At 44.6% G+C, this 24,203-nt stretch overlaps 1 protein-coding gene across 1 annotated transcript in view; it reads right to left on the reverse strand.

The window, feature by feature from the left end:
- The window catches only part of LOC310858485 (glutamate receptor 2-like), a 93,578-nt gene that overhangs the window by 11,673 nt on the left and 57,702 nt on the right, over nucleotides 1–24,203 (reverse strand). Inside the window, exons 12-17 of the mRNA XM_083764615.1 lie at nucleotides 23,862–24,077; nucleotides 23,086–23,240; nucleotides 20,616–20,814; nucleotides 20,125–20,372; nucleotides 12,615–12,729; nucleotides 2,553–2,687 (exon numbers count right to left, since the gene is read on the reverse strand). Coding sequence (XP_083620741.1) covers nucleotides 2,553–2,687; nucleotides 12,615–12,729; nucleotides 20,125–20,372; nucleotides 20,616–20,814; nucleotides 23,086–23,240; nucleotides 23,862–24,077 — 1,068 coding nt within the window. The remainder of the gene's footprint in view (nucleotides 1–2,552; nucleotides 2,688–12,614; nucleotides 12,730–20,124; nucleotides 20,373–20,615; nucleotides 20,815–23,085; nucleotides 23,241–23,861; nucleotides 24,078–24,203) is intronic.

Consider the following 24,203-nt stretch of genomic DNA (forward strand, 5'->3'; position numbering starts at 1 on the left):
GGAAAAGGACCCCCACATTAATATATGTTTGGCTGTGGACCCCCATCCAAAAAGGACCCCCACATTAATATATGTTTGGCTGTGGACCCCCATCCAAAAAGGACCCCCACATTAATATCTGTTTGGCTGTGGACCCCCATCCAAAAAGGACCCCCACATTAATATATGTTTGGCTGTGGACCCCCATCCAAAAGGACCCCCACATTAATATATGTTTGGCTGTGGACCCCCATCCAAAAAGGACCCCCACATTAATATCTGTTTGGCTGTGGACCCCCATCCAAAAAGGACCCCCACATTAATATATGTTTGGCTGTGGACCCCCATCCAAAAGGACCCCCACATTAATATATGTTTGGCTGTGGACCCCCATCCAAAAAGGACCCCCACATTAATATCTGTTTGGCTGTGGACCCCCATCCAAAGGACCCCCACATTAATATATGTTTGGCTGTGGACCCCCATCCAAAAAGGACCCCCACATTAATATATGTTTGGCTGTGGACCCCCATCCAAAAGGACCCCCACATTAATATCTGTTTGGCTGTGGACCCCATCCAAAAAGGACCCCCACATTAATATATGTTTGGCTGTGGACCCCCATCCAAAAAGGACCCCCACATTAATATATGTTTGGCTGTGGACCCCCATCCAAAGGACCCCCACATTAATATCTGTTTGGCTGTGGACCCCCATCCAAAAGGACCCCCACATTAATATATGTTTGGCTGTGGACCCCCATCCAAAAAGGACCCCCACATTAATATCTGTTTGGCTGTGGACCCCCATCCAAAAGGACCCCCACATTAATATATGTTTGGCTGTGGACCCCATCCAAAGGACCCCCACATTAATATCTGTTTGGCTGTGGACCCCCACATTAATATATGTTTGGCTGTGGACCCCCACATTAATATATGTTTGGCTGTGGACCCCCACATTAATATATGTTTGGCTGTGGACCCCCACATTAATATATGTTTGGCTGTGGACCCCCACATTAATATATGTTTGGCTGTGGACCCCCACATTAATATATGTTTGGCTGTGGACCCCCACATTAATATATGTTTGGCTGTGGACCCCCACATTAATATATGTTTGGCTGTGGACCCCCACATTAATATATGTTTGGCTGTGGACCCCCACATTAATATATGTTTGGCTGTGGACCCCCACATTAATATATGTTTGGCTGTGGACCCCCATCCAAAAAGGACCCCCACATTAATATATGTTTGGCTGTGGACCCCCACATTAATATTATGTTTGGCTGTGGACCCCCATCCAAAAAGGACCCCCACATTAATATATGTTTGGCTGTGGACCCCCCATCCAAAAGGACCCCCACATTAATATATGTTTGGCTGTGGACCCCCATCCAAAAAGGACCCGCACATTAATATATGTTTGGCTGTGGACCCCCATCCAAAAGGACCCCCACATTAATATATGTTTGGCTGTGGACCCCCACATTAATATATGTTTGGCTGTGGACCCCCACATTAATATATGTTTGGCTGTGGACCCCCACATTAATATATGTTTGGCTGTGGACCCCCACATTAATATATGTTTGGCTGTGGACCCCCACATTAATATATGTTTGGCTGTGGACCCCCACATTAATATATGTTTGGCTGTGGACCCCCACATTAATATATGTTTGGCTGTGGACCCCCATCCAAAAAGGACCCCCACATTAATATATGTTTGGCTGTGGACCCCCATCCAAAAAGGACCCCCACATTAATATATGTTTGGCTGTGGACCCCCACATTAATATATGTTTGGCTGTGGACCCCCATCCAAAAAGGACCCCCACATTAATATCTGTTTGGCTGTGGACCCCCATCCAAAGGACCCCCACATTAATATCTGTTTGGCTGTGGACCCCCATCCAAAGGACCCCCACATTAATATATGTTTGGCTGTGGACCCCCATCCAAAGGACCCCCACATTAATATATGTTTGGCTGTGGACCCCCATCCAAAAGGACCCCCACATTAATATATGTTTGGCTGTGGACCCCCACATTAATATATGTTTGGCTGTGGACCCCCACATTAATATATGTTTGGCTGTGGACCCCCACATTAATATATGTTTGGCTGTGGACCCCCACATTAATATATGTTTGGCTGTGGACCCCCATCCAAAACGCTGTGATGCCACGGACGTGATGTGCAACAGCGCGTCACATGGAGACAAGCTGTGTGCTTGTAGATCAGCTTCAAAGCGGTTGAAACCAATTTTTATGCAATACCTCTTTATGCAATCAATACCCCTGAATCAATACCCCCCCCCCCCCCCCCTCAAAAGTCCCTGGGGAAACCCGGACCCCACTTTGAGAACACCTGCTTTAACACCCTTCTCCTACTGTATATCAATTTGGGGGTTCTTGATGAAGTTTGAAACTTTGAGAAACGTAGAGGTTTAAATACAGTGCATACGTTTTCTTTGACCAGGACCAGGACCTGAGAAACACATTTTGTTCTGCACAAACGACGACGAAACGACAATAAAACTCACATGAAACCATGACGCCTACCTTCATTTTCTTGGCCTCGGCGCGGCTCTTGTAGCAGAACTCCACCAGGGCCACCATCATGGCGAGACCCAGCCCTCCGACCAGGATATAGAACACCCCAGCCACGTTACTGAGGGACAGGGCGCTGGTCTTCTCCTGGGTGGGGCGTGTTTGCGTTTGTGCACGCACGCACACACATACACATGCACACGCGCACACACAAGTCCACGCACGCACGCACGTGCGCGCACACACACACGCACACACACACACACACACACACACACACACCCAGCCATCCAGAAAGAAGTGTGTCAGAAAGGTGATGAGGGAGTTAAGAAAGAGTTCATTGTGTTGTATGAACACTAACAATAACATGTATGTTATGTTTATAGTGGCATAACCTCTATCCCATGTATACATAAGTAGCAGCTTTCCCACTGTGTGCACAAGTGTATGTGAGGACAACACAGACACACACCTAAACACAAAGCCTATAGTGGCACACAGAACACACCGCCAGCTAAAATGTGTATAGCTTTGATTAATGTCTAAACAATTTAATTTAAACAATTTAACAATTTAACTAGAATACATTATATACATATATAAATAAATTAAATGTTGTATTGCAATCCAATTCAAGTGAGATTTGTTTCTAATTATAACTTTTTTTTGTTTTGTTGTGTTAGGGTGATTTAGCCATTCCCCTCCAAAAAAACTAATGCCCTCAAAAACTACTCTAGCACAGGGGCCTCAACTCCTATGAATCCAGCACTGGCGATCAATTAGTTTTGCAGTTCTTAGATGGGGGTATAGAGTGGTACAGTATAAGCCATGGAACGGCCTATGTTTGTATGCGTTTACCGAGTACAGTAGGCCTGCATGGCATAACGTTAAATAGTGACTTTATCCAAGAAGGTGCCTTACATTCACTGACCTTACGGGGGTCATACCTATGTTCCCTCAGCCCTATGTTCCCTCTCAGCCCCGAGGTGCGCTGCGGGTCGGGAGAGGGTTGCGGTTAGGTTTAGGTGTCTGCCCCGGGGGAGGTTAGGGTTAGGGTGAGGGAGGAGGTAGGTTGTCGTAGGCTGAGGGAACATAGAGCTGAGGGAACATAGGTACGATCCCACATTACGCACCACCGACAGCAAGACACCAACCCAACTCATCCAGAGCAATCTGGGGTTCTGGATGAGGCCGGGATCAACCTGGGAAGCTCCCGGTTCCTAAGCGGCCGATTGACCTCCTGAGCCACTGCTCAGCCGCACCTTATGTTAATACGTGTCAGTTGAGCTCATCGTGGTGGTCATTGTTCCGACAGCACATTATTCCGTGGTTGCGTTGGTCCGACTCGCTCTATTACAAACGGGTCACCTTTAGCATGCAGATGTTTGTTAACCAATTCTGACCTGAGATCAGATTCATACGAGGTTTCCACTGGACAACACACTGGTCTGATGAACCCATTCTGACCTGAGATCAGATTCTAGAAATGTCAGTCGCTCTTCGATTTTTCAAAAATAGCAGACCTACAAGCTCGTATCGCGCCACTCGGTGGCGCGATATTGAGCTTGTAGATCTGCTATTTTTAAATAGCTAAAGCATAACATGATGCTGACACCAAATGGGTGCCCGGTCAGAATGGGTCAATGAATCACTTTTTATTTAAACTGCTGTTACTCTACTGTCTGGTAACGGCTCACAATGAGAGAGAATGCTAAACTATAAACAAACTCTTGATTATCACACTAAAAAGTGCAGCACAGGTTCCACAAGATCAAGTAGGTTATTGTGGCCTGCTGATGGCGCTACAATAGGCCAATGTGAAGAGGGCCTGAGCATTTCTTCTTAGGCCTTTCATGGCAATCAGACATGATTCATGATTTGAGGCATTTTGTTCCAAAGATGTGTTAGAAGAAGGGAGGCATTTCTTCATTTTGTTCCAAAGATGTGTTAGAAGGGAGGCATTTCTTCATTTTTGTTCCAAAGATGTGTTAGAAGGGAGGCATTTCTTCATTTTGTTCCAAAGATGTGTTAGAAGGGAGGCATTTTGTTCCAAAGATGTGTTAGAAGGGAGGCATTTTGTTCCAAAGATGTGTTAGAAGAAGGGAGGCATTTCTTCCTTGTTCTAGTGTGAAGTGTGAAGATTATTGCTCTATTATTGTTTCTGCGTTCGACGTACCAATTCTACAAACTTTGGAAGCCAATTTTAGCCAGGCAGTCAGGATGGAATATGGAAAATCGGACAGATCCGTGTTGATCACGTGATTAAAGAGATACTCTGTGCCTATTTGCCAGATTTGGGGCGCTATAACAGGCCGATCTGGAGGGGGAAAAGAATCGGTGTAGAGGTTCTGCTCTGGCATCCAGAGAGTACGTGTGCATGCGTGCAGTTTCGTGGCAACCGGGCGGAGACGCCTAACATTCACTAAGCCCTAGTTATTTGATGGCACCCTGCCTAACATTCACTAAGCCTAGTTATTTGATGGCACCCTGCCTAACATTCACTAAGCCTAGTTATTTGATGGCACCCTGCCTAACATTCACTAAGCCTAGTTATTTGATGGCACCCTGCCTAACATTCACTAAGCCTAGTTATTTGATGGCACCCTGCCTAACATTCACTAAGCCTAGTTATGTGATGGCACCCTGCCTAACATTCACTAAGCCTAGTTATTTGATGGCACCCTGCCTAACATTCACTAAGCCTAGTTATTTGATGGCACCCTGCCTAACATTCACTAAGCCTAGTTATTTGATGGCACCCTGCCTAACATTCACTAAGCCTAGTTATTTGATGGCACCCTGCCTAACATTCACTAAGCCTAGTTATTTGATGGCACCCTGCCTAACATTCACTAAGCCTAGTTATTTGATGGCACCCTGCCTAACATTCACTAAGCCTAGTTATTTGATGGCACCCTGCCTAACATTCACTAAGCCTAGTTATTTGATGGCACCCTGCCTAACATTCACTAAGCCTAGTTATTTGATGGCACCCTGCCTAACATTCACTAAGCCTAGTTATGTGATGGCACCCTGCCTAACATTCACTAAGCCTAGTTATTTGATGGCACCCTGCCTAACATTCACTAAGCCTAGTTATTTGATGGCACCCTGCCTAACATTCACTAAGCCTAGTTATTTGATGGCACCCTGCCTAACATTCACTAAGCCTAGTTATTTGATGGCACCCTGCCTAACATTCACTAAGCCTAGTTATTTGATGGCACCCTGCCTAACATTCACTAAGCCTAGTTATTTGATGGCACCCTGGCCATTGAAGGGCCACATTACCCCTTTTGAGACCAGATCGTATTTTAATGATGTTTAGGACACAAGAAACACTTTCCTGGGGTTGTTGTGTATTTCAAAGTGCCAGTGATGTCATAGACACTGGTCTCACTTTCTTCCTGGACTGCTTGTTGTCTCAGTAAAACAGCCCGGCCAACCCCCCTCCTCAAGAGCACTGCAGCAAAGCATTATGGTAATTGTAGGATTTCAGCAATCCAGTCCAACCCTGGCCATGGGGTTCAAATTGTGCTACTGTTATCTACTACAAATACTATTAACATTGAGTGACTGCAGTTATTAATACTATTAACATTATTAATACTATTAGCATTGAGTGACTGCAGTTTCCTCCAGCGGTGACATGTCCCTTTAATCCATGCTATATGATACTCTACATTCATTTGCATTGGATTACAGAATGGAGAAAAACAATAGCAGAATATCTAGACTGACTAGGCTTATGCCAAAGGTAAACAAAGCATTGGGAAGCACACTGTTTCCCAAACAGTGGGTTGGGACCCATGTTTGGCCACTGTGTGTCGCAATTAACCCATCGCTGATGGCTGTCAATCGCCGCCGACGATGGACGATGACATCGTCATCGGTACAACCATAGATATGGCTGTCAAGAAGAGGTTGATGCCCCAGGGTCAGCAGTGACAGGAGGTTGATGCCCCAGGGTCAGCAGTGACAGGAGGTTGATTCTCCAGGGTCAGCAGTGACAGGAGGTTGATTCTCCAGGGTTAGCAGTGGCAGGAGGTTGATTCTCCAGGGTCAGCAGTGACAGGAGGTTGATTCTCCAGGGTCAGCAGTGACAGGAGGTTGATTCTCCAGGGTCAGCAGTGACAGGAGGTTGATTCTCCAGGGTTAGCAGTGACAGGAGGTTGATTCTCCAGGGTCAGCAGTGACAGGAGGTTGATTCTCCAGGGTCAGCAGTGACAGGAGGTTGATTCTCCAGGGTCAGCAGTGACAGGAGGTTGATTCTCCAGGGTCAGCAGTGACAGGAGGTTGATTCTCCAGGGTCAGCAGTGACAGGAGGTTGATTGTCCAGGGTCAGCAGTGACAGGAGGTTGATGCCCCAGGGTCAGCAGTGACAGGAGGTTGATGCCCCAGGGTCAGCAGTGACAGGAGGTTGATTCTCCAGGGTCAGCAGTGACAGGAGGTTGATTCTCCAGGGTTAGCAGTGGCAGGAGGTTGATTCTCCAGGGTCAGCAGTGACAGGAGGTTGATGCCCCAGGGTCAGCAGTGACAGGAGGTTGATTCTCCAGGGTTAGCAGTGGCAGGAGGTTGATTCTCCAGGGTTAGCAGTGGCAGGGAGCACAGCATACCTGGGGAAGTGGCTATCATAGAAGATATCGCAAATGCTGATGCATGTGTTGTTTGAACCTCCAAGACAATGGTCCCCGAGCACCCTTATGTGTGTCTCGAAGAAAACACACACAATGCACGCAAGGTTATTAATCCATACAGAGTCCCATGCATGAGTTGCGTCGCTATTGTTGACTTGCGTGGGTCTATAATATGCAATCAGCTATTCATCCACTAGAGGGCAGCTGTGACACTATGAAGCTGTCCCAGGATGGGGTTAGCTATAGTTATCAGGCTGTCAACAAAACCACTTCCTGGGATTTCAAGATCATGCAAATTATACACAACTGAAGAGGCTGAGAAAACACGGTTCGTAGGTCGCGTCTATAAAACGGCCAAATTGTCACCAAATGGAAGCTTAATTCCAAAGGCAAGACCCGCTCGTGCTGCAGAGCGGGTCTTGTCGCAACCCTATACAGTACACAACTACTGTATCAGAGCTTGTAATGTACACAACCCTATACACAACTACTGTATCAGAGCTTGTAATGTACACAACCCTATACACAACTACTGTATCAGAGCTTGTAATGTACACACTCTGTTCTCCATGGTAATGCCGCAGAGAGGAACACCGCGACCGCGGATTCCGTTTCGGGCATGATCACTGACGAGTTTGCAAAACTGTGCTTCGAACGATGATGTCATGTTTCTCTGTGATCCATCCATGCCGTTCTGTGTTTACATTTACAACTCCAGGAGTCCGGCGGAAATGCCTTCCTCTTTCAGAAAGAGAAGAGGAGGAAAAGCATTGCTCTCTGCTGCCAAAGGTCGCCAGGGGTACTTTTCTCTGCTTGCGTCGAGGAACGCTGCTTGCGTTGCGTTGGATTGGGGGTCGCTCCGGACGACGTAAGGGACAAACTCACCCTCCGTTGCTTATCGCTTTCTGCATCGATTACGTTCAACTCTGTAAAGTACTTGAAATGGAAGTACTTGAATTTGGCGGAAGTACTGCTCCAAGGAAGTTACATTGAGGTTTTATAGAACTGTTTACATTCCCTGTGCATTACCAGTGTAGTGGTTGGATGGGGGGAAACAAAGAAAGACAAAAATAAATGAAATAATGTACTTCCGCGGGAAGTATTATGACAGTATTATTCCCGCCCTTTAGACACTCATGTATTAGGTATCAGCGATGAGAAAAGACTGGGAACAAGGCTACAAACTACAGTAACAATGATTGTGAGACAGACAGACAGACAGACAGACAGACAGACAGACAGACAGACAGACAGACAGACAGACAGACAGACAGACAGACAGAGACAGACAGACAGACAGACAGACAGACAGACAGACAGACAGACAGACAGACAGACAGTGTGTTTCAGGCGTTGTTTTTAAATTACATTTGCTGGTTGAATTCCCACCTTATCTACATGAACATGGACAGGGTTTGGTAGTGGTGTGCTAACTACTAACTGCTAACTGTGTGCTGTGGTGGTAGACTGGTGTGCTAACTATGCATTTTGTTGGTAGTGGTGTGCTAAATGCTAACTGTGTGCTGTGGTGGTAGACTGGTGTGCTAACTATGCATTTTGTTGGTAGTGGTGTGCTAACTGCTAACTGTGTGCTGTGGTGGTAGACTGGTGTGCTAACTATGCATTTTGTTGGTAGTGGTGTGCTAAATGCTAACTGTGTGCTGTGGTGGTAGACTGGTGTTCTAACTGTGTATTGTGTTGGTAGTGGTGTGCTAAATGCTAACTGTGTGCTGTGGTGGTAGACAGGTGTGCTAACTGTGTATTGTGTTGGTAGTGGTGTGCTAACGGTGTATTGTGTTGGTAGTGGTGTGCTAACTGCTAACTGTGTGCTGTGGTGGTAGACGGGTGTGCTAACTGTGTATTGTGTTGGTAGTGGTGTGCTAACGGTGTATTGTGTTGGTAGTGGTGTGCTAACTGCTAACTGTGTGCTGTGGTGGTAGACTGGTGTGCTAACTATGCATTGTGTTGGTAGTGGTGTGCTAACTGCTAACTGTGTGCTGTGGTGGTAGACGGGTGTGCTAACGGTGTATTGTGTTGGTAGTGGTGTGCTAACTGCTAACTGTGTGCTGTGGTGGTAGACGGGTGTGCTAACTGTGTATTGTGTTGGTAGCGGTGTGCTAACTGCTAACTGTGTGCTGTGGTGGTAGACTGGTGTTCTAACTGTGTATTGTGTTGGTAGTGGTGTGCTAAATGCTAACTGTGTGCTGTGGTGGTAGACAGGTGTGCTAACTGTGTATTGTGTTGGTAGTGGTGTGCTAACGGTGTATTGTGTTGGTAGTGGTGTGCTAACTGCTAACTGTGTGCTGTGGTGGTAGACGGGTGTGCTAACTGTGTATTGTGTTGGTAGCGGTGTGCTAACTGCTAACTGTGTGCTGTGGTGGTAGACGGGTGTGCTAACTGTGTATTGTGTTGGTAGTGGTGTGCTAACGGTGTATTGTGTTGGTAGTGGTGTGCTAACTGCTAACTGTGTGCTGTGGTGGTAGACGGGTGTGCTAACTGTGTATTGTGTTGGTAGTGGTGTGCTAACGGTGTATTGTGTTGGTAGTGGTGTGCTAACTGCTAACTGTGTGCTGTGGTGGTAGACTGGTGTGCTAACTATGCATTGTGTTGGTAGTGGTGTGCTAACTGCTAACTGTGTGCTGTGGTGGTAGACGGGTGTGCTAACGGTGTATTGTGTTGGTAGTGGTGTGCTAACTGCTAACTGTGTGCTGTGGTGGTAGACGGGTGTGCTAACTGTGCATTGTGTTGGTAGTGGTGTGCTAACGGTGTATTGTGTTGGTAGTGGTGTGCTAACTGCTAACTGTGTGCTGTGGTGGTAGACGGGTGTGCTAACGGTGTATTGTGTTGGTAGTGGTGTGCTAACTGCTAACTGTGTGCTGTGGTGGTAGACGGGTGTGCTAACGGTGTATTGTGTTGGTAGTGGTGTGCTAACTGCTAACTGTGTGCTGTGGTGGTAGACTGGTGTGCTAACTATGCATTGTGTTGGTAGTGGTGTGCTAACTGCTAACTGTGTGCTGTGGTGGTAGACGGGTGTGCTAACGGTGTATTGTGTTGGTAGTGGTGTGCTAACTGCTAACTGTGTGCTGTGGTGGTAGACGGGTGTGCTAACTGTGTATTGTGTTGGTAGCGGTGTGCTAACTGCTAACTGTGTGCTGTGGTGGTAGACGGGTGTGCTAACTGTGTATTGTGTTGGTAGCGGTGTGCTAACCTTGCATTGTGTTGGTAGTGGTGTGCTAACTGCTAACTGTGCATTGTGTTGGTAGTGGTGTGCTAACTGCTAACTGTGTGCATTCAGATAGACAGACATGCAGGCAGTGACTTGGTTTTGCAGTTTTGCTGGACAGTCCTTCAAACTCTTCTTGTTCTAACCGTGGTGCTTCATACACCATCATATGACGGGCTCGCCCGTACCAAGGTTATTATAGTTAACGGAAACTAATGAAACTAGAATTGGAGATGTGAGTTATCTGAAATAAAAACGAGAAAATACTGAAACCAAGGTTAGTAATTTGAAATACTGCTGTCAAAAAAGACATAGCGTGTTGCTGCATTAATTTGCACCTTGTAAATCGGTTATGTTTGAAGATTTTTGAAAGTTTGTCTATCACGTTCCCAAAATAGGGATATTCTTTTTTTATTACGTAGTACTTTTTATCCCATATTCCAATAAAAAAAAGAAAACTAACACTAAAACAAAAGGCCAAATGAATGGATGAATACTCAACTTAAACTAAGGAAGACATTGCCAATAAATATGCGCACTAGTACATTCCGAATTAAAACTAAACAAATTGAAAACATGAAGTCAAAACAAAGTAAAAAAAAAGAAAAAACTATATAAAGAAAAGTTTAAAACTAAAGTAACCTTGGCGGTAGGTATGTATGATGGTGTATGAATCATGTGTCAGCTGTGTGTTGGACATAGAGACAGACAGTGTGTTTGTACCTCCACACACATATAGAACTAACCTTACTGGTAGAGTCCTTGACACCTCCACACTCTCCTTTATCGTACCACCACTTGTTTTTCATCTTGTCTAGGGTTCCTTGCTCATTCAGTTTCAATACGGCAAGGTTTACTGGCACTCTTCAATGGAATAACATAAATAACATCATTACCAATGTTATCTTATGTTATTAGTAGGGGCAGCGACTCTCAAAACTCTGGTCTGGGAACTAGCGCAGGGCCCGGGGAAAGCATCAAAACTCTGGTCTGGGAACTAGCGCAGGGCCCGGGGAAAGCATGCATTTGGTAAAGTTGTTTGCAAGACCATTCCTACATTTTGACAACTCTTGAACCGCTTGTCATAGAGACTTGTGGGTTGCCTCGCTGGACTTGCGTATGAGTCTGTGTGCTTCATATATGAACATGAGTAAACGTTAACTGTAGGCTATATTTCTGTTGTGCTATACTGTCACAATTTTCATACAGTATACACATAAGATATAAGGCAAATATTGCAGAATGGGGCTGTGATGTTTGGCTTGTCGAGGACAGAAGGGCCCCGTTGCTTAAGCCCTGAGACAGAGAGAGTGAGAGACGCCGCAGTGAAAAGCCTCTTTCTGCTTTTTAGTTTTTTTGTGTCAGACTTGGCAGCGCTCTGGACCAGAGCCATGGATACAGAGAGTTTGGTACAATGCTGTACAAACCCTTTGAATCGATCACTCTCATTTGGACAAGATAAGGGGAAGGGGGTTTGGGGGTAAGGGAAGATTGGGGTGGGGGGGGGGGGGGGGGTGCGATAAGCGCTGCTGCTGCCATCTGGTCTGAGGTCACCTGAACCTGACCTCTCTTTGACCTCTGTCCCTGCCTTAACGACCTTGACCTCAACCAGGTGGGCTGCAGCGCATCGCGGGAGGACGGCAGCACAGATCGCAGTACCAACTAATGATGTATTTTTAACGGTTTATAACCGTCAGTTATACCGTTATTAACTGGCTATTAAAGCACAATGACACCTTGGTAGAGGTTTGGGTTGTATACTTAACTTGTCACTATGTAGCTAGACCAGGTGGTGAGGGATAATCTTGCTCAGACGTCAACAGGGACAATGGAGCAAGATTTGGACTAGTTCATGACAAGGTACATGACCCAGACAGCCACCAATCAATCATTGCACGTAAATAAAGATCATATAAACACAAATAGTTATGAAAACATATTTGTTTATATGTCAGCTGTTCAGTGAGTATGTGTGTGTGTGTGTGATTGCATGCATATGTGTGTGTGCGTGTGTGTGTGTGTGTGTGTATGCACGTTTTTGAAAGGCACTGCGACTGTGCTGCTTCCTCTGGTTTCCCTTTTTTACCAAAAGTCACCTATGACACCTCTCTGCACGTGTGCGTTTGACTCAGCGTAGTGTGTGTGTGTGTGTGTGTGTGTGTGTGTGTGTGTGTGTGCGTGTGTGTGCGTGCGTGTGTGTGTGTGTGTATTAACCTTGCTCTCCCCTCCTCCGCTGCCGCACTCTCCCTTGTCATACCACCACTTGTTTTTCAGTTTGTCGAGGAGGCCCTGTTCGTTCAACTTTAACACCGCCAGGTTCACCGCGTTTCTACATAAACACAGTGGCTGTTAGCGCTTTGCTGCTTTGCTTGTTAGCGTTAGCCCATACCGGTTTTCCCCCTTTTGTGGTACAAAAAAAAGGCAATCTGCTGGATAGTTTGGAGGCAGTGCGGCGTGTGTTGGCACGCTGTTTCTCAATGTGGGGTCCGCGGACTGCCACAGGGTCCAAGTGGATAGTAATAGAATACGCTCAGAGTGTACAAATGGAATACACGCCGAGAATGCACGCTGAGCGAGCACAGATCCATTGGGTTCCATGTGTACACTCTGAGTTAAATTAACACAGAATATTTTATAGTGTAGGCCACAGACCCCCATTTTATATTATTTTTTCTAATCTCTGGGACCACTGCAAAATCCTTAATGTTTATTTAAAGAGTCTGTAATTCTGAGAGTGTACAAATGCTCCCAAATGCCATGTGGTTCCATTTGCACACTCTCAGAGTTGCAGGCCCGTAATGTTCCATTTGGACAGCTGGTGGTCCCCGGGCCCCATTTTGAGAACCATTGTGCTAGCATAAGCTCAATGGGCAAAATAAACACAGGAGTGACACAGCTGATAAGACTCTTAGCAGAAAGCATAATAGTGTTAGCTTGTTAGCATTAGCTTAAGCACGTAGGGCTACTGCTGCTGTGGACCATAATAGCAATTAGCCTAAGCCAAGTGCTTAGCTAAGGGTCGTCATGTGTGTTCTAGAGGCACACATTTCAGCACAGCGGCTATTAACAGTTAGCATAATAGCTTTAGCTCTGGCAACCAAGGCCTGGTTCAGTGGCTTTTGTCTGCTACCACAATTAAATAGACACAGTGGCCATTAGCTTGTTAGCATATACACTCAGATGTCCCCCCCATAGCCAATATGGGTGGCACCAAGTTGTTTGGCATGGTAGCATATAGGCTAGTTCACATGCTAGATGGCTTTCAATGGCTATCTTGTTAGGATTAGTTTGAAGGTGGTGCCCATATGGCCCATGTCAGCATGAAGGATGGTTAATATTAGCATGCTAGCATTAGCTCTACAACTAACACTAATACTGCCACTGCCCTGGCTGTTAATATTAGAATGTTATCAATAGCTGCAGAAGCAAACAACCAATAGCAAGAATGCGTTACATGTATAATTAGCACTACAGTGGGTTGCCATTATTATTTTTTCTTTTTCTTACTGACAATCAATTGATTTAGTAGCAGTTAGTATAGCGAGTGCAGGAACCCCACCTGGGTCAGAGGATATTATTTTGATAATTAATTTACTTGATTGATTGATTAATCCGTCCCCTCAAATTATTAGTCATTGTCCTTTAATTAGTATAACTTGTGCCTCAAATTTGTAGATTAAACTCGCAGTGGAGATACATATTCTGTGACTACTTAAGTATTTTGATTATCACAATAATCGCAATCGCAATTACTTTTGCTACAATAATTGTGACGTGTAATTTTCACATCATCCCATACCTAGCTACCAGAAACCATGGTGTTTAAAAGTATCAGTGGATTATTATTATTATTATTATTATTATTATTATTGTTTTGACATATTCAACATAGCAGCCATGTGGAGAATCGTCACTGTCAGGTGGAAACCTCATATGTCCAAAACTGTTACTTTTCAAATTCAAGTCGAAAAAGTAGTTCAAAACACATTGTTTCGAGCTTGTGGATCTGCTACTTTTGATGCTTTTGTGTGAAGCCCAAGTATGATCAAGTAGGGCGTTAAACCCATTCTGACCTGAGATCAGATTCATACGAGGTTTTCCACTGGACACACACTGGTCTGATTAACCCATTCTGACCTGAGATCAGATTCTAGAAATGTCAGTCGCTCTTCGATTTTTCAAAAAATAGCAGACCTACAAGCTCGTATCGCGCCACTCGGTGGCGCGATATGAGCTTGTAGATCTGCTATTTTTCAATAGCTAAAGCATAACATGATGCTGACACCAAAATGGGTGCCCGGGTCAGAATGGGTTAATGTACCGAAAAACACAACGTAAACATATGGAGATAAGAGGTTTCTGTCCGGGAGTTTATAGATTATTATTTATTTGAGGGCACCGATTTTGAACTAATCGAAGGGCATGAATTAGTCGTTTGAGGGAACAATTCATAATGTGAGCGAGAATATAACAATGATTGGAGGCAACACTATCGACACATCCTCCTCTGACCCCTGGGGGGCGCTGTACAGTAAGTAGTTGAGCACTATCCATCCACTGCTATAATAGTGTGAGATTAATGTCACTATAATGTCGCCACTGACATTAAACTGTCCCCTTTCAGGCATTCACATTAGGGACTCAAATTATGCCACCAAGATTAAAACTGAAGCATTTTTCCTTTGAGACCTGACAAAAGTGGCATTACTTTAACTTTACATTAATTTCGGAAGCAGCAGCTCTGCAGGGTCTTTGGGTATCAGCCATAAGCATATACTGTTGTACAGTAAGGACACTGTGCTGCCTTTAGAATCAATCATACTGTCAGATTATACCAGGCTGTATTGGCCATTAGCCATCATGCTTTTTTCGGCTTGCGGCCAAATGCAGGCCTGAAGCCGATACTGCCGGCATACATGTTAGTTTGTTAAAAGTTTCACACTAACTTTTCCCCTAACAAGAGTCTAGGGAGGTATTGCACCCCCCCAACCCCCCCCTCCCCTTCGACATTAGCGCATGCCATTGTTCTTTGGGCAGAAATGCAGCAAAAATAGCAGGTCTACAACCTCACAGTAGAACCGTCTATTTTTCTGGCGAAGCTATTTGATCTGGAGGGATCTACTAGGGGATCTACGCTGGGGCCCTGGGGGACCCCAGTCAACGTTCTCTCTAAAAAGAGCTAAAGAATGTTGTGGCAGAGTGGAAAAGGGGAGAAATCAATGATGTGTGTGCCTATATAAATGCAAACAATGTATGTCTACCTCATTGGGGCATAAGACATGTAATATCCTGTGATGTAGTTATAATAACACAGTCATAACACAGGCCTGGGCTCAATTCGATTGGCATTCAACAAAGTGCAACTTCCGACTTCAATTTATTCTCTTGTATAGAAGAATAATTGACAATTTATTAATGCTAAGATAGTTTTTGATTCAAGTTCACTTTGTTGATGTATACCGAATTGGACCCAGCTCTCAATGCATTGTCATTAAAAAATATTGTTATCATATAATAAAACAATAACATCAAATAACAGTAAGAAGATGGTAGAAGCAGATATAGTGGATGTTTTGTATCCAAAGCACCTTCATGATTTTCATAATGTGCAGTATGTTCATAATGTGCAGCATGTTCATAATGTGCAGTATGTTCATAATGTGCAGTATGTTCATAATGTGCAGTATGTTCATAATGTGCAGTATGTTCATAATGTGCAGTATGTTCATAATGTGCAGTATGTTCATAATGTGCAGTATGTTCATAATGTGCAGTATGTTCATAATGTGCAGTATGTTCATAATGTGCAGCATGTTCATAATGTGCAGTATGTTCATAATGTGCAGTATGTTCATAATGTGCAGTATGTTCATAATGTGCAGTATGTTCATAATGTGCAGTATGTTCATAATGTGCAGTATGTTCATAATGTGCAGTATGTTCATAATGTGCAGTATGTTCATAATGTGCAGTATGTTCATAATGTGCAGTATGTTCATAATGTGCAGTATGTTCATAATGTGCAGTATGTTCATAATGTGCAGTATGTTCATAATGTGCAGTATGTTCATAATGTGCAGTATGTTCATAATGTGCAGTATGTTCATAATGTGCAGTATGTTCATAATGTGCAGTATGTTCATAATGTGCAGTATGTCATAATGTGCAGTATGTTCATAATGTGCAGTATGTTCATAATGTGCAGTATGTTCATAATTGTGCAGTATGTTCATAATGTGCAGTATGTTCATAATGTGCAGTATGTTCATAATGTGCAGTATGTTCATAATGTGCAGTATGTTCATAATGTGCAGTATGTTCATAATGTGCAGTATGTTTTCATAATGTGCAGTATGTTCATAATGTGCAGTATGTTCCCAGTGGAGGATTCAGTGGCAAGTTCAAATGGTTATTAGAATATGATATGATTGGCAATTGCTTTGACAGAACTCCATGTACAGTAGCTGGTTCTACCATGTGAAAGCATATTCAGTGCATAATGTGATACACAACAGTCTCATCATACCAAACCAGTTCAGTGACAAATTATAACCAACTGTGAAGTGATCAAATTAATTAGTTGCTGTGCTGTTATTATATCATCTTTACAGAGACAGAGACACACACGAGTAGAGAGAGAGATAGTGAGAGAGAGAGAGAGAGAGAGAGAGGAGAGAGAGAAGAGAGAGAGAGAGAGAGTAGAGAGAGAGAGAGATAGAGAGAGAGAGAGAGGAGAGAGAAGAAGAGTGAGAGAGAGGAGAGAGAGAGGAGAGAAGAGAAGAGAGAGAGAGAGAGAGGAGAGAGAGAGAGAGAGAGAGAGAGAGAGAAGAGAGAGAGAGAGATGAGAGGAGTGAGGAGAGAGAATGAGAGAGGAGAGAGAGAGCACATTAATTGACAGGGATACACAGTAGTCGAGACAGCCGGCCAGCAGCCAGCCTACCAGCCAGACAGACCAGGACAGAGAGAGAGAGAGAGAAGAGAGAGAGACATAGACATAGAGGCAGACACATCAATAAGAGAGACATGCACAGACAGACAGACAGATAGACACGGACAGGCAGGCATCAGTCAAGTTAGCTGAAAGACAGAACAAAACAGTGAGAAGACAAACTCAAAGACAGCGCACGCGCACACACACACACACACACACACACACACACACACACACACACACACACACACACACACACACACACACACACACACACACACACACACACACACACACACACACACACACACACACACACACACACACACACACACACACACGGTGCGAGTTTGAGCCACAATCTTCAATTTCACACACCAATTGCACTTGGCTTCTCTCCACATTAATGCATTTTAGTAATCCGTATTCATGACGTTAATGATTGCTTGTTAAGCAATACTATTGACGATGAAAATGATTGTGTCTCACACTCAAAACATTCACATGAAACCCCGTCTAACTATGACTTAGTCACAACTCCTCTGAAACCTTCAAGAGTCAGTTCTCACCCAACATCATCATACTTTCTGAATTTTGTTTCCGTTTCCATTTCCTTGGGCCTGTTGGATTGGGCATGTCTCTCCTACATAATCTGTTTTGATTTGTGAGATTTGAGTAAATCCAAAGTGCCAAACTGGATCTATAGTTTCAGCCCCCTAGACTTAAAAGACATGCTTCCCCTCCTATTGCAGTGGTTCTCAGTGTGGTGTCACATTTTTTACTTAAGTTAAAAGTATAAACACTGCAATATGGAAATACTCTGTTACAAGTAAAATTCCTGTAATTCTTACTGGTACTTTGGTACTTTGGGAGTACCAAAAGTAAAAGTACTCTTTATGCAGAATGTCCTATTTCAAGTTTCCAAATGTACAGTATACAAATCTTTTGAAAATAGCTCACAATGGGTCACATTGCGACGCATGTGAGCTCGTAGATCGGCTATTTTCAAATGGCCGAAATGAAGTGGTCAGTGCATGTTTTGTAACCTAAATCTACAAAGTAAATAGTAACTAAAGTGTACAAATAAATGTAGTGGAGTAAAAGTACAATATTTGGATTTGAGATGTAGTGGCATAGAAATAAAAGTGTTGTAAATTGTAAATATTCCAGTAAAGTAAAAGTACCTAAAAATGTACAGTACTTGATTAAATGTACTTAGTTACTTTAATATAATCGTCAAAATCAATTTAATTACTTCAGTAAAACGGCTGTTCAAAAAAAAGCAGATCTACAAGCTCACAATATGGCGATTCAATGCACTGTATGTGAGCTTGTAGATCTGCTACTGAAAAAACAGACCATTTTGGAATGTTTAAAAAAACATATTTTCAGATGGGGTATATTATATATATACTTATATTAATTGGGGTATATATACTTATATTAATTTGGGGGTCCTTGACATGAAAAGGTTTTGAGAACCACCGCACTACAATACCCGCCCAGCGGAGACCGAGAGCAAGTCTTCCATTTCCAGCCAGTCAACAAACACTCTTGGGGACGGGGTGAGCTGCTTCTTGAAGTGCAACCCCTTAAGGAACTCCCCTAACTAAACTAAACAGACCCGTAGTCATGGCGACCACCACTTGCTTGGTTGAGCAGAGGTGGTACCCATGGTAACAATGAGATACAAACCGGCGTGACGCAGAGATCATCAGGGTAGGTGGATAACTATAACAACCACCATGCCCCATCCTGCACCCTCACATACGACACCACCCGCTGCTCTGACACCTTACTGGTGACTGGCGGTTACTACCCCCCCTGCTGGCCACACTCCCCATAGCATCCTTTGGCTAATAGTCCTAGTCCTCGTACTCGGCCCAAGCCGGTGAAACGTTTGACCGGCAACTCGTGGACAAATGATGGCACATTCCCATGAGCGACCTGTCACATTTATGGGAAGGCACCTTGTCTTTAACCCATTCTGACCTGAGATCAGATTCATACGAGGTTTCCGCCGGACACACACTGGTCCTGATGAACCCATTCTGACCTGAGATCAGATTCTAAAAATTCTTCGATTTTTCAAAAATAGCAGACCTACAAGCTCGTATCGCGCCACTCGGTGGCGCGATATGAGCTTGTAGATCTGCTATTTTTCAATAGATAAAGCATAACATGATGCTAACACCAAAATGGGTGCCCGGTCAGAATGGGTTAAAAAAACCCCAAAATGATTCATTACCATTAATTACAGTTTAATTACCTGGCCAGAGAATATCTTACATTCTCTACTTGCCTACTCCAGGCTAGCTGACTAACGAGGTAGTTTCACGCCTCGCTTCTGAGCATGCAAAATGTGTTCCGTCATTAACTCATTAACTACCTATTCGAGAAACGTGCTGTTTGAGTGTTTGTTAGATTTTTCTTCAAATTAGAAGGAGCACAATGTATAGCTTGAGGACTAAACTATTTTTTGTCCAATTAGAAAAGGCTTTTTTTTGTTTTGTTTTGTTTGATCAATGAACTTTTTTTTATTCTCCGCCAATCAGGGGAAAAAAAGCTATTTTTTTGTTAGTATTTTTGCTTGATTACTATACGTTTAGAATGTCATTTCCCACCCAATTTTTTTAGACTTTCATAGACTATAGGTATAGTACAGTGTGAATAGGGTGAATGCAGCCAGGCATAGACTATAGGTATATGCTAGGCGGTATGCTAGTACAGTGTGAATAGGGCACGGCTTTGCAGGGTGGTTTTGGCAGCACATTGTTATACTGATCCACCCACCTTAATGGGGATCCTTTGGGCGTGGCGATGCCGTAGCCCTTGGAGTCCAGGTTGCCGCCCACTTTCATGGTGTCGCAGGGCTTGCGCTGCTCGATGTACTCGTTCATGGTGGACTCCAGCAGGTAGGCGTACTTGCCCTTGGACTTGCGCACGCGCAGCACGCCCTCCGCCGTCTTCTTGACGAACGGGGACGGCTCGGCAGACTTCATGTACTGCCACATCTTGTCGAACAGGGCGATCTTGGAGCGCTGGACGCGTCGTTGGCAAAAAGGGAGAGTCAGAGAGACGCGGTTACACGCTGAACGACAGGAGTAGAGAAAGTAACTATGTTTACAGACATATACACAACCACAAATGGATGATACATGATGGAACTTATTTTAACACAAGACAAGGCCTACATCAAATGAAATGGATGAATGAGATTATGAATAAGATTGTGTGTCAATCAGGAATCAAGCAATAACTGAGACAGGCTCAGCGATTCTTACCCTGAAGAACTCCTTGGTGGAACCAGAGTCCAGCGTTCCGTATGCTATCTCGGTCTGCTTGGCCAGGTCCTCAGCGCTCTCTATGGGCGACACCATCCTCTCCACTGTGAGGAAGGCTGCTAGGTTAGCAGTGTAGGACGAGATGATGATCAGTGTGAAGAACCACCACACGCCTCCTACGATACGCCCTGACAGAGACCTACAGAGACAATGAGACATGGTGGTAAACATACGCCCTGACAGAGACCTACAGAGACAATGAGACATGGTGGTAAACATAATAGAACCAGTGTTGATTTTGACAGCAATTTTAGATTTCGATAGTCTTTTGATTGATAAAATTCAATTTAATTTTAGCCATGAAAATAGCAGATCTACAATAGCCTCGCGAATCTGCAAAAAAAGAAAAGCCCTGGGCGGGTATAGTCTGGCCACGTGAGGCTAAAGCTCACAACGTGTTTCGAGCTTGTAGATCCGCTATCTTCAAATTGGAACACCCGAGGGCAGCAAACATGACATTATTTAGTTACTGTACTCCCTCCTTAACTTAACCCTTGGACTACCAGTCCCAATTTTTTTGTTTGGGTAACAAATTGGCATATTTTTAATTCATCGTTTTAACATACAAGGTGGATTGAAGAGATGTTTTCTTTTTTTTCATTCATTGCAAATGTATTCTCTCAAATCGCCACCAGATGGCGGGAAAGCACCATTATGCTGATTTTGGCTAAAATAGACGGATCTTCTTAAGTCACTTCCGGTTCAACGATCAACAACATCCTGTAGTATTTTGACCCTAGGCAATAGCTTGGCTGGTCCGGATTGCTAAGCTAATGCTATATTTTTCATAACTAAGTCAAATTAACCTCAAATCAACCCCAAAAGATCGCAAAATATCACATTTTTTACACCGACGCACATAGAGACGGCGCGCGTGCACGATAGCGCAAGATCACGCGGATTTCGGCCATTTTTTGGTAAATTACATCCAACATTAGTGATATTAGCGAAAAAATATTAATTTTTGCTCTTTTGACCCCGCGATAACTGATATTGATTGTCATTCCGTTTTTTCCGTTAACGGGAGGTTTAGATTTTTCGATTAATTCCGTTTTTTCCGTGAATTGTAGGCCAAGGGTTAATGGCAAGATGGCCGCTGTGTGAATATGGTGAATTAATGTGGTACCACTGGTGGTCCCCAGACCACTGGTTGAAAACTACTGGCCTAGATACTTAAGTTAGGACAGCTTATTAGCAAGCGTTGCTATGCCAACCTTGGTGAGATGTCACAGCCCTGTCTCATGAAGGCACCCAATGAGAGCCAACCTTGGTGAGATGTCACAGCCCTGTCTCATGAAGGCACCCAATGAGAGCCAACCTTGGTGAGATGTCACAGCCCTGTCTCATGAAGGCGCCCAATGAAAACCAACCTTGGTGAGATGTCACAGCCCTGTCTCATGAAGGCGCCCAATGAAAACCAACCTTGGTGAGATGTCACAGCCCTGTCTCATGAAGGCGCCCAATGAAAACCAACCTTGGTGAGATGTCACAGCCCTGTCTCATGAAAGCGCCCAATGAAAACCAACCTTGGTGAGATGTCACAGCCCTGTCTCATCAAGGCGCCCAATGAAAACCAACCTTGGTGAGATGTCACAGCCCTGTCTCATGAAGGCACCCAATGAGAGCCAACCTTGGTGAGATGTCACAGCCCTGTCTCATGAAGGCGCCCAATGAAAACCAACCTTGGTGAGATGTCACAGCCCTGTCTCATGAAGGCGCCCAATGAAAACCAACCTTGGTGAGATGTCACAGCCCTGTCTCATCAAGGCGCCCAATGAAAACCAACCTTGGTGAGATGTCACAGCCCTGTCTCATGAAGGCGCCCAATGAAAACCAACCTTGGTGAGATGTCACAGCCCTGTCTCATGAAGGCGCCCAATGAAAACCAACCTTGGTGAGATGTCACAGCCCTGTCTCATGAAGGCGCCCAATGAGAACCAACCTTGGTGAGATGTCACAGCCCTGTCTCATCAAGGCGCCCAATGAGAACCAACCTTGGTGAGATGTCACAGCCCTGTCTCATGAAGGCGCCCAATGAAAACCAACCTTGGTGAGATGTCACAGCCCTGTCTCATGAAGGCGCCCAATGAAAACCAACCTTGGTGAGATGTCACAGCCCTGTCTCATCAAGGCGCCCAATGAGAACCAACCTTGGTGAGATGTCACAGCCCTGTCTCATGAAGGCGCCCAATGAGAACCAACCTTGGTGAGATGTCACAGCCCTGTCTCATCAAGGCGCCCAATGAAAACCAACCTTGGTGAGATGTCACAGCCCTGTCTCATGAAGGCGCCCAATGAAAACCAACCTTGGTGAGATGTCACAGCCCTGTCTCATCAAGGCGCCCAATGAAAACCAACCTTGGTGAGATGTCACAGCCCTGTCTCATGAAGGCGCCCAATGAAAACCAACCTTGGTGAGATGTCACAGCCCTGTCTCATGAAGGCGCCCAATGAGAACCACAGAGAGTTGAAGATCCCAAACTCATTAGTGGATTCTGTCGTCAACGGCAACGCGCCGTCCTCCGGCTCCTCCAGCTGCCACTCGTACGGACTGAATCGGGACACCTGGGAACCGGCAATGCGGAAAATGGTAAATGGTGCATTTACTGTATATAGCACATTTATCTAAGGCGCTTTACATAGATCGTGCATTACATTCACCAGGTCACAAACACACATTCACACACCAATGGCAGAGGAAACCATGCAAGGCACCAACCTGCACATCGGGAGCAAGTGTCCTTGAGCATCTTGCTCAAGGACACTTCGACACTAACTCTGGGGGAGCCCGGGATCGAACTGGGAAACTCACGGTTCCCATCCGGCCACTCTACCCCTGATCCACTGCCGCCAGCAAATATCGGTGGTGTAAAGTAAGTACACTTACTCAAGTATTGTACTTGAGTACACATTTTTGGTAACTTTACATTACTCTGGTATTTCCAATTTTCAATACTCTTTGACATTTTATACATTTGAAAACTTCTGAAACTTCTGTTTAATGAGTACCAGAGGATACGAGCTACTGTACTACTGTAGGTCACACACATTTTACTAAAAGGGACGGTTTCGGCATGGTCCGAATTTAGAACTTTTACTACTGTAACATAGTACTTCTAAATTGCAGTATTGGTACCTTTGCTTAAGTAAAATAAATGTGAGTACTTTTTCCACAGCTCTACTCACCAGAAAGAGGACAACACTGACTCCTATGTAAGCGAACACGATGCACATCCAGATCTCGTAGGCCAGCGGGTCCAGGAAGGAGAACACTCCTGGCTTGGACTTCTGAGGTTTCTTGATCATGATGGAGATTCCCAGGGACATGAAGGGCTTGGAGAAATCGATCACCTCCTCACGCACCAGGGTGATGGTCAATGGAGCCACGGCTATGTCCGCTTTCTGAGAGAGAGAGAGAGAGAGAGAGAGAGAGAGAGAGAGAGACATCAAAGTCGCGTTCTTCCCACAGATTACAATCACTCCAAGGAGTTTGAAAGCATGACTAAACCATTAAGACCTGATTCTAAA

The sequence above is a fragment of the Protomyctophum parallelum genome (assembly GCF_964188405.1).
Source record: "Protomyctophum parallelum genome assembly, chromosome: 5".
Lineage (NCBI taxonomy): Eukaryota > Metazoa > Chordata > Actinopteri > Myctophiformes > Myctophidae > Protomyctophum > Protomyctophum parallelum.